We start from the raw sequence: 12,585 nt of genomic DNA, 5'->3' as shown, positions 1-12,585 counted from the left end.
AGCGGTATGACATTTCTCCCCCATCCTCCCTACAGAGCCATCAACACTACCATTATTTATTCGGTTTGTTTTAGGTGTGTGTTCCAGATGTTAACAGCTATATCTCCTGGCTTTCCTCTAACAGGGAACAAAACCAGGCAGCACCACCAGCATAATCAGGTGTTCATAGTAGTTTTTTCTCCTTCCCTGAAATAAGCCGAAGAATTTTGCAAATGAGTCTTGTAGCTGCTCCTTTATTTCTCCATCTAAATTAGACATATTTGACGCAAGACAACAGCAACATGAAAAAGTGTTTTGAAGATGTGCATGAACCATGAGCTGCTGGTACTTGCCGTGCTATGGTGGGATTACTTTCACCTAATGGAGCTGTCTGAAGTTCAGTGACTCACCTAAGCTACTTGTTTGACCCTCTGATAAACTCAGTGTAATGAGACAGGCATGTCGAGATGTATCGCATCCTAAAATGGAAGATAACAAAGATGTACTGAACTGCTTCTGGAAATATCTGTTTCTTGACACTGACTGCTGAAGGAACCGAAGTCATTTGAACAGCAGACATGTGGGACGAGGTTGTCCTAAAGGCATCAGTGGGGCTAGGATCAGCTCTGTAAAAAACACAGAATCATATATGTTGGGAGAGATCTCTGGAGATGTCCAGTCCAGTTCCTGCTCAGAGCAGGTCCAACTAGATGAAGTTGCCCAGAGCTGTGTCCAGTTGAGTATGGGTATCTCCAAGGAAGTAGACTCTACAACCTCTGGGAAACTTGTGCCAGTGTTTGCTGGCTGGCACTCAGCCACATGCTGAAAAAACTGCACTGTAGAAATATTGCTGGACTTGGTTTTTCCTTTTGAGTGTTTTTCTTCTGGTTGTAACTCTATATGCTGCTTGGCATGTTTTATCACTTTCTAGCTTACTGATTTAAAAAACATTATCTGGAAACTCCCATATAAACCACAAAAATGTCAGTATTTTGAAACAAGAAGCAATTATTTTCATGACTGTTCTCCGGCTTTTTGATATTAAAGGCTTATTGTTTTTATAAATTGGAACTTCATCTTTTGAATGATCTTTTGGACCTCATCCTTCCAGGCAGAAGGTCATCTCTGTGTGTACTGTTAACAACCCAAGCAGCCAAGTGTAAAGGCTTTCTCCAGAGTGCACACAAGGACCTTGGAGCAGGGTATGCCATTTCTCTGGAAAACAACTCAGAAAAAGTATTTTCTTTCTTGAAGGAGAAAGAAAATAGCACATTGTTGCTTGGCTTATAATTTTTTTGGCAGGTTTAAGTGTATTTCTGCCAGAGAAACAGTGAACTCATTGATTATTCAGTAATGACAGTGAGGTGAGACTTAATTCTTGAATCAAAGCTTTCAAAGTCTCTGCATTTATGGTATTTGTTTATTTGTTGCTTTAAACATAACGTGTTGCAAAATAGCATCAAGATTGTGTAGTGTTAAAAATCCTTTATTCAACACTGGTGGAAACTGAGTGTAAGAAGTGCAGAAACAAAGAGCCTTGCAGCACCAGGTGTTGGCATGTTCTCTGTTCTGCTTTAAAGTGGCCCAACCACCCTGCCTGATGTGGCCAGCTACACAAGATGGGATAAGTTGGTAAACTATCAATTAGCAAAGAACAAACCAGTGCTGTCTGGCTGCAAGGCGTCATTAGAGATTAAAAGACCACCCATCAATGTAGTTATGCTAGCAAGGCTCCCCAGGCAATGCAGTATGTGCCAACCAAATCAGTTTTCTCTTGGTTAAGTTACATCATGACCATTCCCAATGTAGCTATGGGTGCTGACTCATGAACAGTGATGGTTTAAAGGTAGAGCACTGGTCATTTCAGAGTCTGCTACACTAGAACATGGACAAATGAATGAAGTCTGTATCTATATGTCCTGGTTTCAACTGGGATAGAGTTAATTTTCTTCCTTGTAGCTGGTATAGTGCTGTTTTTTGGATTTAGTATGAGAATAATGTTGATAACACACTGACATTTTTAGGTGTTGCTAAGTAGTTGTAGTGCTTGTACTCAGTCAAGGACTCTTCAGCTTCCCATGCTCTGCCAGTGGGGAGGTGCACGAGAAGCTGGGAGGGGGCCCAGCCAGGACAGCTGACCCAGACTGGCCAAAAGGATATTCCATACCGTATGATGTCATGCTCACTATATAAACTGGAGCTAGCTGGGGGGTGGGAATTGCTGCTCAGGGATGGGCTATCAATCACTTGTTGCATTGTGTATCACTTGTTTTTGTATATTCCTTTATTATTATTACTACCACTATTTCCTCTTTCTTTGCTGTCTTATTAAACTGTTTTTATCTCAGCCCACGAGGTTTTTTTTCTGATTCTCTCCCTCACCCTACTTGGGGAGGGGGCAGCGAGTGAGTGGCTGCGTGGTGCCTAGTTGCCAGCTGGGGCTAAACCATGACACTGTATCACTGCTGAAATTGAACCTGGGATGCTAGCACAAATTCACACCAACAATGGTTGTCATTAATATATTAGGCTAAAAGCTGGGATGGATCAGAAGCACAGGATGTCCCTGTATAATCTTGGAGAGAGAAGCATGTCTGTTACCCAGGTATGACAACATCCCCCCACTTTAATCCACCATGTATGTAAACAAACAGATTTTTTCATCATCATAGCCAAAGACACCTCAGAAGTTTGGTAGGTATAAGGGGTTTTAAGGAGGGTACAGACAATCATCGTAGCTTGGAGTACCCCAGTCAAAAAATATTCAACTCAGAAACACAGTGTTCCAGGGACAGTGACTCAAATATCCCCAGTTAGTGTGACACATACTCAAACCTGATAGGAAGCCACTATTTCTGAACTGGGCACCAATACGAAGAAAGAAGATGTTCTTACCCCACGTCTACACTAACCCCTCACCCCTATCTTCCTGTTTACTGAGAGCTGTGTGTAGAAAAAATGCCCAGGTATCATACTCCATTATTGTAAATGATGAGAGAACTTGCTGCTCTGTGGTAGGCAGAAGCTGAAAAGAGGATATCGCACTGGGAAAGTAATTTCTGAAGAGACTGGGGTAAGTATTCTCACTTCCTACCATTCCTAGCCTAGGTGGTGTAAACTCTGAGAGCAGCTACATCAAAGGTCAAATGTGTAGTGAGTGCTTCAGAGCGCCTTGTTCTCAGGGCTAGAGATTCCAACTCCAGGCACATCAGTCAGAAAACTACTCCCAGTGTCTACTCCAGCAGCATGGTCCTAAGTACAGCTTTCCTTTTTATGCCTTATTTCCGGATCTATGCCTATTTGTATATTATTTCCATCTGAGAAACAAGGTTTGCAGTTGAGGCTGTTCTGGACTAACTTCAACACCACTTCTGGTGTTTTAAATAAACATGTTGCCTAAGTAGAATGAGGTCTCCTTTGGTATGCTTTTGATTTTTTATATTTTCAAGCCTTGTGTAGCTTGGTGTTAGGAGGATGGTTCCCTTCAGTGCCTGGAAAGCAGGAGACAAGCAGAACGAACAATAACGTTGGAGTAGTTGTCTCGCTAGTTTCAGGTTTTCCTTCAGATCCATCACAGCTGCAGCAGCGCTTCTGCATGGCAGTTGCCAGCTCTATCAGCACTCGCTATTCATCATCTCTCTGGGCTTACATTCTCCATTAACACAACAGTTTTCATTTGTTTTCTGCTTCAATTTCCACCATTTTTGGGCTAAAATTCTTCCCCAGATTTACTTCCCCAGAAAAAAAAATTGGCAAACCTAAATGCCCACTTGTCAGTCACTCCCCCACCATAAGAGGAAACGGTTGTTTCTTGTTTGTTCTAGGTTTTGAGTGGGAGAGCCCACCATCAAGACCCTTCCAACTGTTCGATTCCTTCCTGCTGGACCCAGGTCAGGTCTGGTACAGATTTTCTATCATCTGCTTTTTTCTGTACAACAGCAACAAGCACCTGAAGGGACCATAAAAAACAGCGGAGCAGAGGCCACGAGAACCTCTGCCTTACCTCCCCACCTCCGAAGGTGCAGCAAAGTGGGGTGGAGGTGCTGTACATCAGTGAAGGGAGATGGAGTGGGAGAAAGTGGTGAGGAGGAGGCTGAGGACATGGCTGCGGCTTGTCAAAACCCATACTGGAGTCACAGTGGGACATTTCTGCCTCACATTAGTTGAAACCAGCCACTGGTCATTCCAGACCACGTAGACATGTGGTCATGTAGATTAGACCTCTGAACAGTGCCATTTCATTTCACTTCTGAAAGCACTGTCTTTTAATGGGAATTATTTGAAAAGCAGTATGAAGAAAAGGTTGATTATTGTCAGGCATTGGAATGACTCAGTTCAGATTAACCTCTTGGCTTTCCTGGACTGCCAGTAAGCGCAGACTATTTCCTTAGAAAAGGAGCTATAAACGTACGCTGCACACCTGCAAGCAAAGAACTGCAAAACAACCAACCGAGGGACAAGATTAACACTGGGGTGGGGTTGGAATTACCTAAAACTGTAACCAAAGCAGTTTGATTCGCATGAACTGTAGAAGAACAGGTATAATGTCCACTATCGCTTCTTCCTGCTGCTGAAGCAAACACATACTGGATCCGAATTGCCGAGCGATCTGTTTGGTATTCTAATCCTCCAAACAGGCGGTCCTAGTTTTCAACAGAGATTCCCATTTAATCAGTTGATAGTTCCCAATATTATCTCTTTTAATATATGCCCTGTCTTCTTACCTGCTCAACAACTTTGTTTTCAAAAGATAATTTTATTCGAAATTTATAATTATGGTAAACAGCTCTGCATCTGATCAGCAATGGTTCCCCAATTTTAAGAAGTAATTCAGGCAAAGGTGCTGCTTGTCTTTCATTTAAATCTACAAAATCAAAACATAGTTACTGAAACAACTGTCACTTTGCCTGGAAAAATGCTCAGTTAGATCAACATTTTTTCTGCTAACACTGTTGGACATCCATTATTACATTGTCATGATAATTAGAATTTGGGAAAATGACTCATTAATCATGAAATTAGTAAAGTTTATGTATTTGGATGTCTCAAAATTTTGTCGTAATTTATAAGATATCTATAGGGCACAGTTCAGCACAGAGCTTAGTTCAGGTCAGGTTTATTTAAAAACAACAGACAAACAAACATGGATTTATAAATTAATTTATAATTATGTATAAATTTATATATTTAAGAACACTTTGAAGAGCATTTCACTGCAAAACAGTCCTAAAAGCATACAGACAAAGATAATAGATATTTAGAAAATGTAGAAGGGCAAGACATTTTTTACAGAGACCACAAATAGCTATTAGAACTTAGGGTTTAAATGTGAGACAGAGCAATCATATTAACTGTTAGATTTGTTCCAGTGATTACAAAGAAGTAGCTTAGCCCAGAAAGCGTACTCAGATGAGTAGCACAACTCACTTAAGCAGCAGGATCCAGCTAGCATGTAAGTAAATCTTAGAGGGAAGTTACCTATTGTAAAGAGGCTGGTGCATTCTCTGCCCAGGTCATTAGCTGCACAGCACCATATATAAGTTTGAAATAATTCATGTTGTACCCTCTGTATGCCATCTATTTCCCCAGTTTCTTCATGCATTTTATCAGGGCAACTGCAATTACAAGCACAATTATTCATTGACTCATTTGGTTAACCTCAAGCAAATAAATCTGATAAATCTCCAACCCACGAGAATATGCAAACAATAGAGGGAAAACTGGATCTTACATAGCTGAATAAAAAGGAGCTAGGAAAGGTGAAGATAAGAAAAAAAAATGTCACAGCCAAGGCAGAAATATGAACTGAAGTGACCTGAATATGCTCAAACTAGTCCATAGACAGGCAACACTCTGACTAAAATCTGGACAAGAGTGAAATTCATAGAGGTTGATCTTTCACACCACATCTCTGAATTAAGACCCAGATCCCAAACTACCACACTGCAGAGAAAAGCATTATTCCAGCTATTAACAGAATCAACTTTATATATTAATAGAATGGAAAAAAAAATTATTTTGCTCAGAAAATTATGGTCCCTTGTAACATCTTCCCAGGTCTAATGCATTCACATTTCCAAAAAATGTGAAAAACTAGAGAGGAACACGATACCTTTGATTTGCTATTGTGATATCAAAATATTAAAATCTGGAATAACTTTTTTCAAGCCAAGAGCTGAGAGTTTCCAAAAGAGCACAACAGCCAAAATTTCTAAGAAAAATGCGTTGCAGCACTCCAGAATTGGATCATGCAGACAACAGGTTTTCAACCAGCACGTAGGTGTGAAACCCAGCAGAGCTCGTCTACAAAACTTCTGACCCAAAAGCTCTTCTTCAGTTACCTTCCCAGCTCACTAGGCACACAAAGTCATAGAATCATAGAATAGTTGGGGTTGGAAGGGACCCTTTAAGGTCATCTAGTCCAACCCCCCTGCAGTGAGCAGGGACATCTTCAACTCGATCAGGTTGCTCAGAGCCCCGTCCAACCTGACCTGGAATGTTATCAGGGATGGGGCAAAGTAGTACAAAGCCTCCCCCTTCTTCAGAAAATGGTAAACTTTCAGTCTAGAGATTCAACGTGCATATAAACATACACCATACCTCTCTTCAGGCGTTTTGCAAAATATCCACTCCACAGAAGGCTGGGGGTAGCTCTCAGATATGCACTTGATAGTATCCGATTTGTCCCTTTTCCTGAAATAGGGTTTGCCTGGTTTCTCTGTTAAAAATCATGCAAACATTTAAGAATGCTGAAATAATTTTGAAACAGTGTTTTGCTCATTTCATAGCACATGAAGTTACAGGGCTGTAATTTGTTTCAGGAGGTTTCAACACTAGGAGAATAGAAAATGATTCTGCCCTAGGGATATTGTGGGTTGGTCTCACGAGCTTTTCAGCCTTGATTGCTAAATGCACAGCTTCCCCCATATCAAAGGCCTGCCTCTACACAGCAGAGGATAACCCTGAGACTGATACTGAAAAGTGATAATTTGCTGCGGTTGCCATTCATTTCATCGGGCAGGAACACAGATACCTTTCAAAATCACATCGCAAGCCTTTGGTGGAGCATCTGTTGAGACTACAAAGTTTTATGCAAAATGGGATCCTTGCAAGCTACTCAGTCAGATCAGATACATGATGGAAAAACGATGGGTGATAATGGCTTCTGATAACCAACAGACTTCTCTATCCTATATATGTAGCCTAGAGGGGAAAAGGTTCCTAGACAACTCCCAGTCCCCTGAACGCATCAGGCTCAGACTTGGGCTAAGCATAAAAATTTAGTGTATTAAAACTGCTAAAGATTTGACTCAAAATGAAAAGGTCTGGTTTTAGGTCATCTTAACAATCAAATTATAGCTTCCACCCAGAAGAGTGACATTTTCTTTAGAGTCATACATCCACTGCCTGCAAGGTGACATGCTCAGGTGAAACTAATTCTTCTGGCTTTTTAATTTCTTTCTTCGTTTATCTCTTATAAGCTGGGCCTAGAAGGGCTTTTTTCACCTATAGAGATTCACATCTCAGTTGAAGGATTAACATCTAGCCTGGAGGATTTTATGAGAGGTGTAATTACGGTATTAGATTCACAGGAGCAAAGAGAATTCAATCCAAGCAATTGATATGGAAAAGATCTTTATCAAGACTGTTTCAAACTACACTTGCTTGCACATTTTTTACCTCTAAAGCCTAATTGATATAGTAGAGAAGGTAATTTTTAATTAAAGATTTAATACCCTGTCCCCTCAATGAAGCTGTTAAAATTATAAATGAGGCATGCAACAGGCCTTCAAATAAAACAAGGAGAGACTGGAGGTGACACTTCTGATACCAGAGAGAGAAAAATATCAAACAGAAGTTTTCATTTCATTTGAACAGAAGTTCAAATAAAGAAGGAATAAAAAATATTGATTAGTCGCAGCTTATTAAAAACAAGACAAGTAATTATGTGTGTTAATAAACCTACCTGTAGAAGGGGTTGGTCATAACTTTGCCAGTCTTTTAGCTGTTTGGATTGATGTTTCTTTTTCTTTTCTTTGAAATTTCTTTTACATTTTTAAATTTTATCTTTAAATTTGGCCCTTTCCAGAAAAAAAAAAAAAGGTATTTCTCTTTTGTTAAAAAAAATCATGTCAATGTGGGGCTTTTTTTTTTTTTTTTTTGGTGTTCTTAGACACCCCTACTTAGAAACAGAAGTTTGAACTTTGTTGCAGCAGTTGCCTTTGCCTCAGAGATATCTCTGGTGTGATCCTTGAGAAAATTCCATCAAATCTGCTTGCTCCCAGTGTGAGCCTTTTCAAAGCCTTTCAAAGACACCTTGCACGTGCTCTGTCATGAGCATTTAACAGCAGTTAACATCCCAGCTTCTCACGCACCCTTGTGCTGAGCAGCTGCAGTACTGATGCTTTTTACCCTAAAACCCAATACACAAGTAAAAGCTGGCACTAAGGGGGACCTTGTCTTTCCCCTTCCCTCAGTGGTGCCTTTTTGCTGCCCACAGAACCGCGAAGGGAACAGCCGTGAGAAGTGCCAAGTGACCCAGCGGCAGGCACACGTGGAGAAGGGGCAGAGTGGGACAAGGCGTGACCTTGGAGTGCCACAGACCAGAAAACGAAAGGGACGTCCTGATCTGGTCCAGATAACAGCCCAGCCAGCAGCACCGAGAATAAACAGCTTAAGATGCAAGAAAATGAATCTAGCCTGTGAGCTTTGACAGCACACAAAAGCCACCCTCGATTTGTCCATTTTGGCACAGAGGAGAATGTTTCATAGGGGAGAAGATAGTTGCTGTGCATTTACATCTTTATTTGTTAATTTGCATGTTTTATTGACTAGCGAAAGCTGTCTCTCACGCGGTCTGTGGTTTTGACTTCAGCCTCTGAAGACAGCTCCAAGTCCTATGCAAATCTAGGAAGATGCTTGAAATGCAGCACACGGGAGCTTCATTGCTTTGATTGAACTTGAGCCTCTTCCCTTGAATCTATTGATGGAGTGACCTGTTTCATGTGATATACTTACTTCGGATGAGAACAGGCACAACTACTGTGTAATTGGAGGTTTTACTTATGACTGAGAGGGTGTATTTTCCAGCTTGTGTTTCTTTTATTTGGGAAAAAGCCAAAGACGTAACATATCTATGAAAAGGAAAATAAAACTGTATTTGTTATCTAGAAGGTGATATGCAGCAGACACAATGAAATGTTAGCTCTTTATCTCTTGCAGAAACACTTCAGAGATACTAGTATTCAGTATTTACATAGCGCCTTTCAACCTGAAGGGTTTTCATCATGTATCTTCCTACATAAGCAGCGCGTAGGAACTTACAACCACAGGTACCCAAGCACACGCTTAACACTGAGCATTGGGAAAGATGAACTTCCTGAGCTTAGGACAGCTGGGGAGGTCCACAGGGAAATGCTTTACCTGCAGTCCCATCCCACATGTTTTGCAGAGCGAGGCAATAACTCATCCTCAAGGTTCCAGCCCAGGTTGGGCTGTGAGAATGAGGGTGCTTTTGCTGGTGCTCTTCCTGATCTGCAGTGTGACCCTAACAAGTCACATAATTCTGCATGCCTCAGTTTCTTTGACTATAAAATCATGATATTTGCCTCATGTGAGCACTGCAAAGCTCAAATTGATCAATGCCAGAAAGTCCCCGGAGACCTCCATGCATGATGCTATACAATTTAAAAGAACGAGCTGATTTCAAACTATTCTTGGCTTTCAGATTCATATGTGTATATGTGTCTAAATGACAACCAGCAATGTTCTGGCTGTGCAATCTAAGAAAGATTAGAAGATTTAAAAAGATTATGCAAAACATGAAATTAAATGCAAACATAGTCACAGAAAATATTCCATTTGCATCCTTAAAGGTTCTTTGATCCAGTATATTGCTTGACTTACCGATTCTCTGAGTCCAATGAAGGTTTACAAGCTTTACTCTCTTTAAAGAACCAAACACATGAAATGATCTCTGAAATGTTCATTATCACTCTTAATTCAATATCTTCAAACACATTGACCTCCACATTTTCAGTTGGTTCATAGAGGGTCTCTGTTCCTTGAGAATTCAAATAACAACCAATATCTTTGAAAATGTTAGAAATCTGCAATGCAAGAGGACAGATTTTAATTTATTTATTAGCAATTAGCCTAATTTGCTTTTTGTCATTCAAATATTTCTAAAGGAAAAAAGCTTCTGGAAAAGCTTTCATAAATTAATAATGCCTCCTAATGCCAAAATATGAATACAAATTATATTGAAATACTATCTTCATCATACCTTCATTTTGTTTGTTTTTGGGTTCTTTTTCATTTCTACTGTCAAACTTGTTCATAAATATTTTGAATAATACTGCATAAGGAAACACTATAGGATTCCTGTTGAATTAGTTAATTCTGTTCTCTAGACAGACATCACAGAACATTTTTAGCCAGAAACAGGATAATTTCCCTTAATGATATAGGCTACTCTTTACTCTCATTTTTGTTTCCTTTCATATAGTACCATAGGACAGCAGAGAACTATAATACAACCATCTGTTTGTGACCTCAAGGCAAAGGGAGGGCCAGAATGTGGTTTTTTTAGCACTCTACTGCTTGTCATTGCAGCATCTGGCTAGACTGTTCCTCAATTCCTCAGAGGCTTTACTAGGTAGACAATATTTGGGCTGGGCGCCTTCACACCTTTCATTTCCTCATCATTGCATACAGCTAAAGGAGAATCGCAAACAGAAAGAGAATATTCCACAGTCATTCTGAAAGCCACCGACAGATTACTGAGTCTCTAAGCTTAGCTACAGCAAAAGGTGGCAAGCAAATAGCTCCATCTGAAGAATAGCCCTAAATTTGGTGGGTGAAATTTTTTATTTTCATCCTTACTTCAGTGGGTGAAATTTATTTGGTATAAGTTTATGAAAGGACAGAGTGAACTGCATCCTCTGCCCCACACTGTGCTTGGCCAGTTGGTTCTTGCCATTCCTTGCTCCTTCTTTTATCCCTTCCCTTGATCTGAGAAGTATCTGGAGATAACAGCCATATTCTGCTTTGTCTGATACAAGGACAGCACATCTTTCACTAGTATATCTTCATTTGTTAGCTGAATTATTGATTTATTTGTCCAAGAATGAAAAAGATTTCATAAGACTGTCTTGAAACAAGAATCCTCAGGAAATATTTTAATTGCATTTCTCAGCTTCTTTATAATTTAGTTGCACCACCTCTGCCATTTCAAGACTTGAAGTCAGAAAAGAAGAAAAAAAAAATTCATACTTGATTCCCTATCCAGCTTTGACATCTCAGTCAAAGGTTAGACCAGGCAGGCATTTATGGGCTTTGGTGGTGGGAACAGAGGGTGGTGCAGCTTCCCCATCAGTCCCAGCAGCCGTGGCACACACACACCATGGCAAGTGTTCAGCTGCGGCCGCGTCTGGCCATTGGTTCACATCACCACCTTGTCAATCCCCTTAAGGGTACATAGCTTTTTACATTGATACAGCTGCAGCAATAGACAGCAATATTCAGGCATACTGATGTGAGACAGCATCAAAGCAGCAATAAAAAAAAAAACAGTTTTAGAGAAAACTAGTGCTTTTCTATTTACAGGTTCAGAGTATGAATTGTGATAGGTATTTCCCTCTAACCTTCTGTAGTCATATTCGGCGTAAACTTGGTTATTTTGACTGTGACATCCCCACAACCTAAAGATTTAGGGTGTTGTAAGCTTCTGGGAGGGTATTTCTGGAATGGACAGGCATATCTTATAAGCAGCTCATTCTTTGTTAGATTACCTTAGGAGATACTGATGCCTCTGGTGTTCCTGAACCTTCATCCTTCTGCCTGGTAAACATACATGAAATCTCAGATGTATTTTGATTCATTGCAGAAGTGAAAGCAACTGCTGTCATAACAAGAACTGTAAAACAGAAATAGAAAACATATGTAATCATGTCTATCTCTCTGGTCAGGGATAATAATTTTAATAAAATAAAATACAACAGAACTGTAGAAAGATTACATTTAAAAAAAAGGCAAAAGGAATACACAGATGTAACGTGCATTTGCAAACTCTGCATTTGTGTACTGGAAGTGAGTGAAAGCACTATTCAGAGAAACTTTCAACAGCACAGATACATCACACATTATAAGTATGTCCCATAACACTGCAGAAAAAGTCTAAAGACAAAAGCCTCTATGTGTTACGCAGGCTCCTTCAGAAACCACGTTACAAAATACAAGCTCCCCTCCTGCCATTTCTACATCAGTGTCTCTGAAAGGGCCCTGCGGCACCAAACCCTGCAGCTGCAGGCCAGCATTTGCCCGTCCTGAGCTGGAGGATAACGAAGCACCATCTCTCCCATTGGCACTAAGGAGATGTCCAGGCCAGAAACACTCCCCAAGCAGCCCTTGCTCCTGCTCAAAGCAATAGCAAAATCAAGTCCTTCAACTTGCCTTTAAAGCCTGTGCTCAGCTCACCCAAGGACTCAAGATCTAGTCTTTCCCTTCTCTCCAGGACAGGCTGTATTTGATCTGGCATACTCCCTGGAGACTCTCCTGAGCCTTCCTGATGTGGATTTTTGCATCCCAGCAGCTCATAATGAGGGC

The 12,585-nt window shown here is 40.5% G+C and overlaps 1 protein-coding gene across 1 annotated transcript in view; it reads right to left on the bottom strand.

Moving 5' to 3' along the window:
- Nucleotides 1-12,585, bottom strand: part of FLT3 (fms related receptor tyrosine kinase 3) — a gene marked incomplete at its 3' end in the record, with an annotated part of 44,757 nt that overhangs the window by 18,809 nt on the left and 13,363 nt on the right. The window contains exons 2-8 of the mRNA XM_082000039.1: nucleotides 11,772-11,896; nucleotides 9,886-10,088; nucleotides 8,998-9,113; nucleotides 6,580-6,697; nucleotides 5,458-5,594; nucleotides 4,704-4,843; nucleotides 4,469-4,622 (exon numbers count right to left, since the gene is read on the bottom strand). Of these exons, the coding sequence (XP_081856165.1) occupies nucleotides 4,469-4,622; nucleotides 4,704-4,843; nucleotides 5,458-5,594; nucleotides 6,580-6,697; nucleotides 8,998-9,113; nucleotides 9,886-10,088; nucleotides 11,772-11,896 (993 nt within the window). The remainder of the gene's footprint in view (nucleotides 1-4,468; nucleotides 4,623-4,703; nucleotides 4,844-5,457; nucleotides 5,595-6,579; nucleotides 6,698-8,997; nucleotides 9,114-9,885; nucleotides 10,089-11,771; nucleotides 11,897-12,585) is intronic.

This window comes from Phaethon aethereus, assembly GCF_964289735.1.
Source record: "Phaethon aethereus genome assembly, chromosome: 1".
NCBI classification, from domain to species: Eukaryota; Metazoa; Chordata; class Aves; order Phaethontiformes; family Phaethontidae; genus Phaethon; species Phaethon aethereus.
This window is presented reverse-complemented; position numbering and strand designations above follow the sequence as displayed.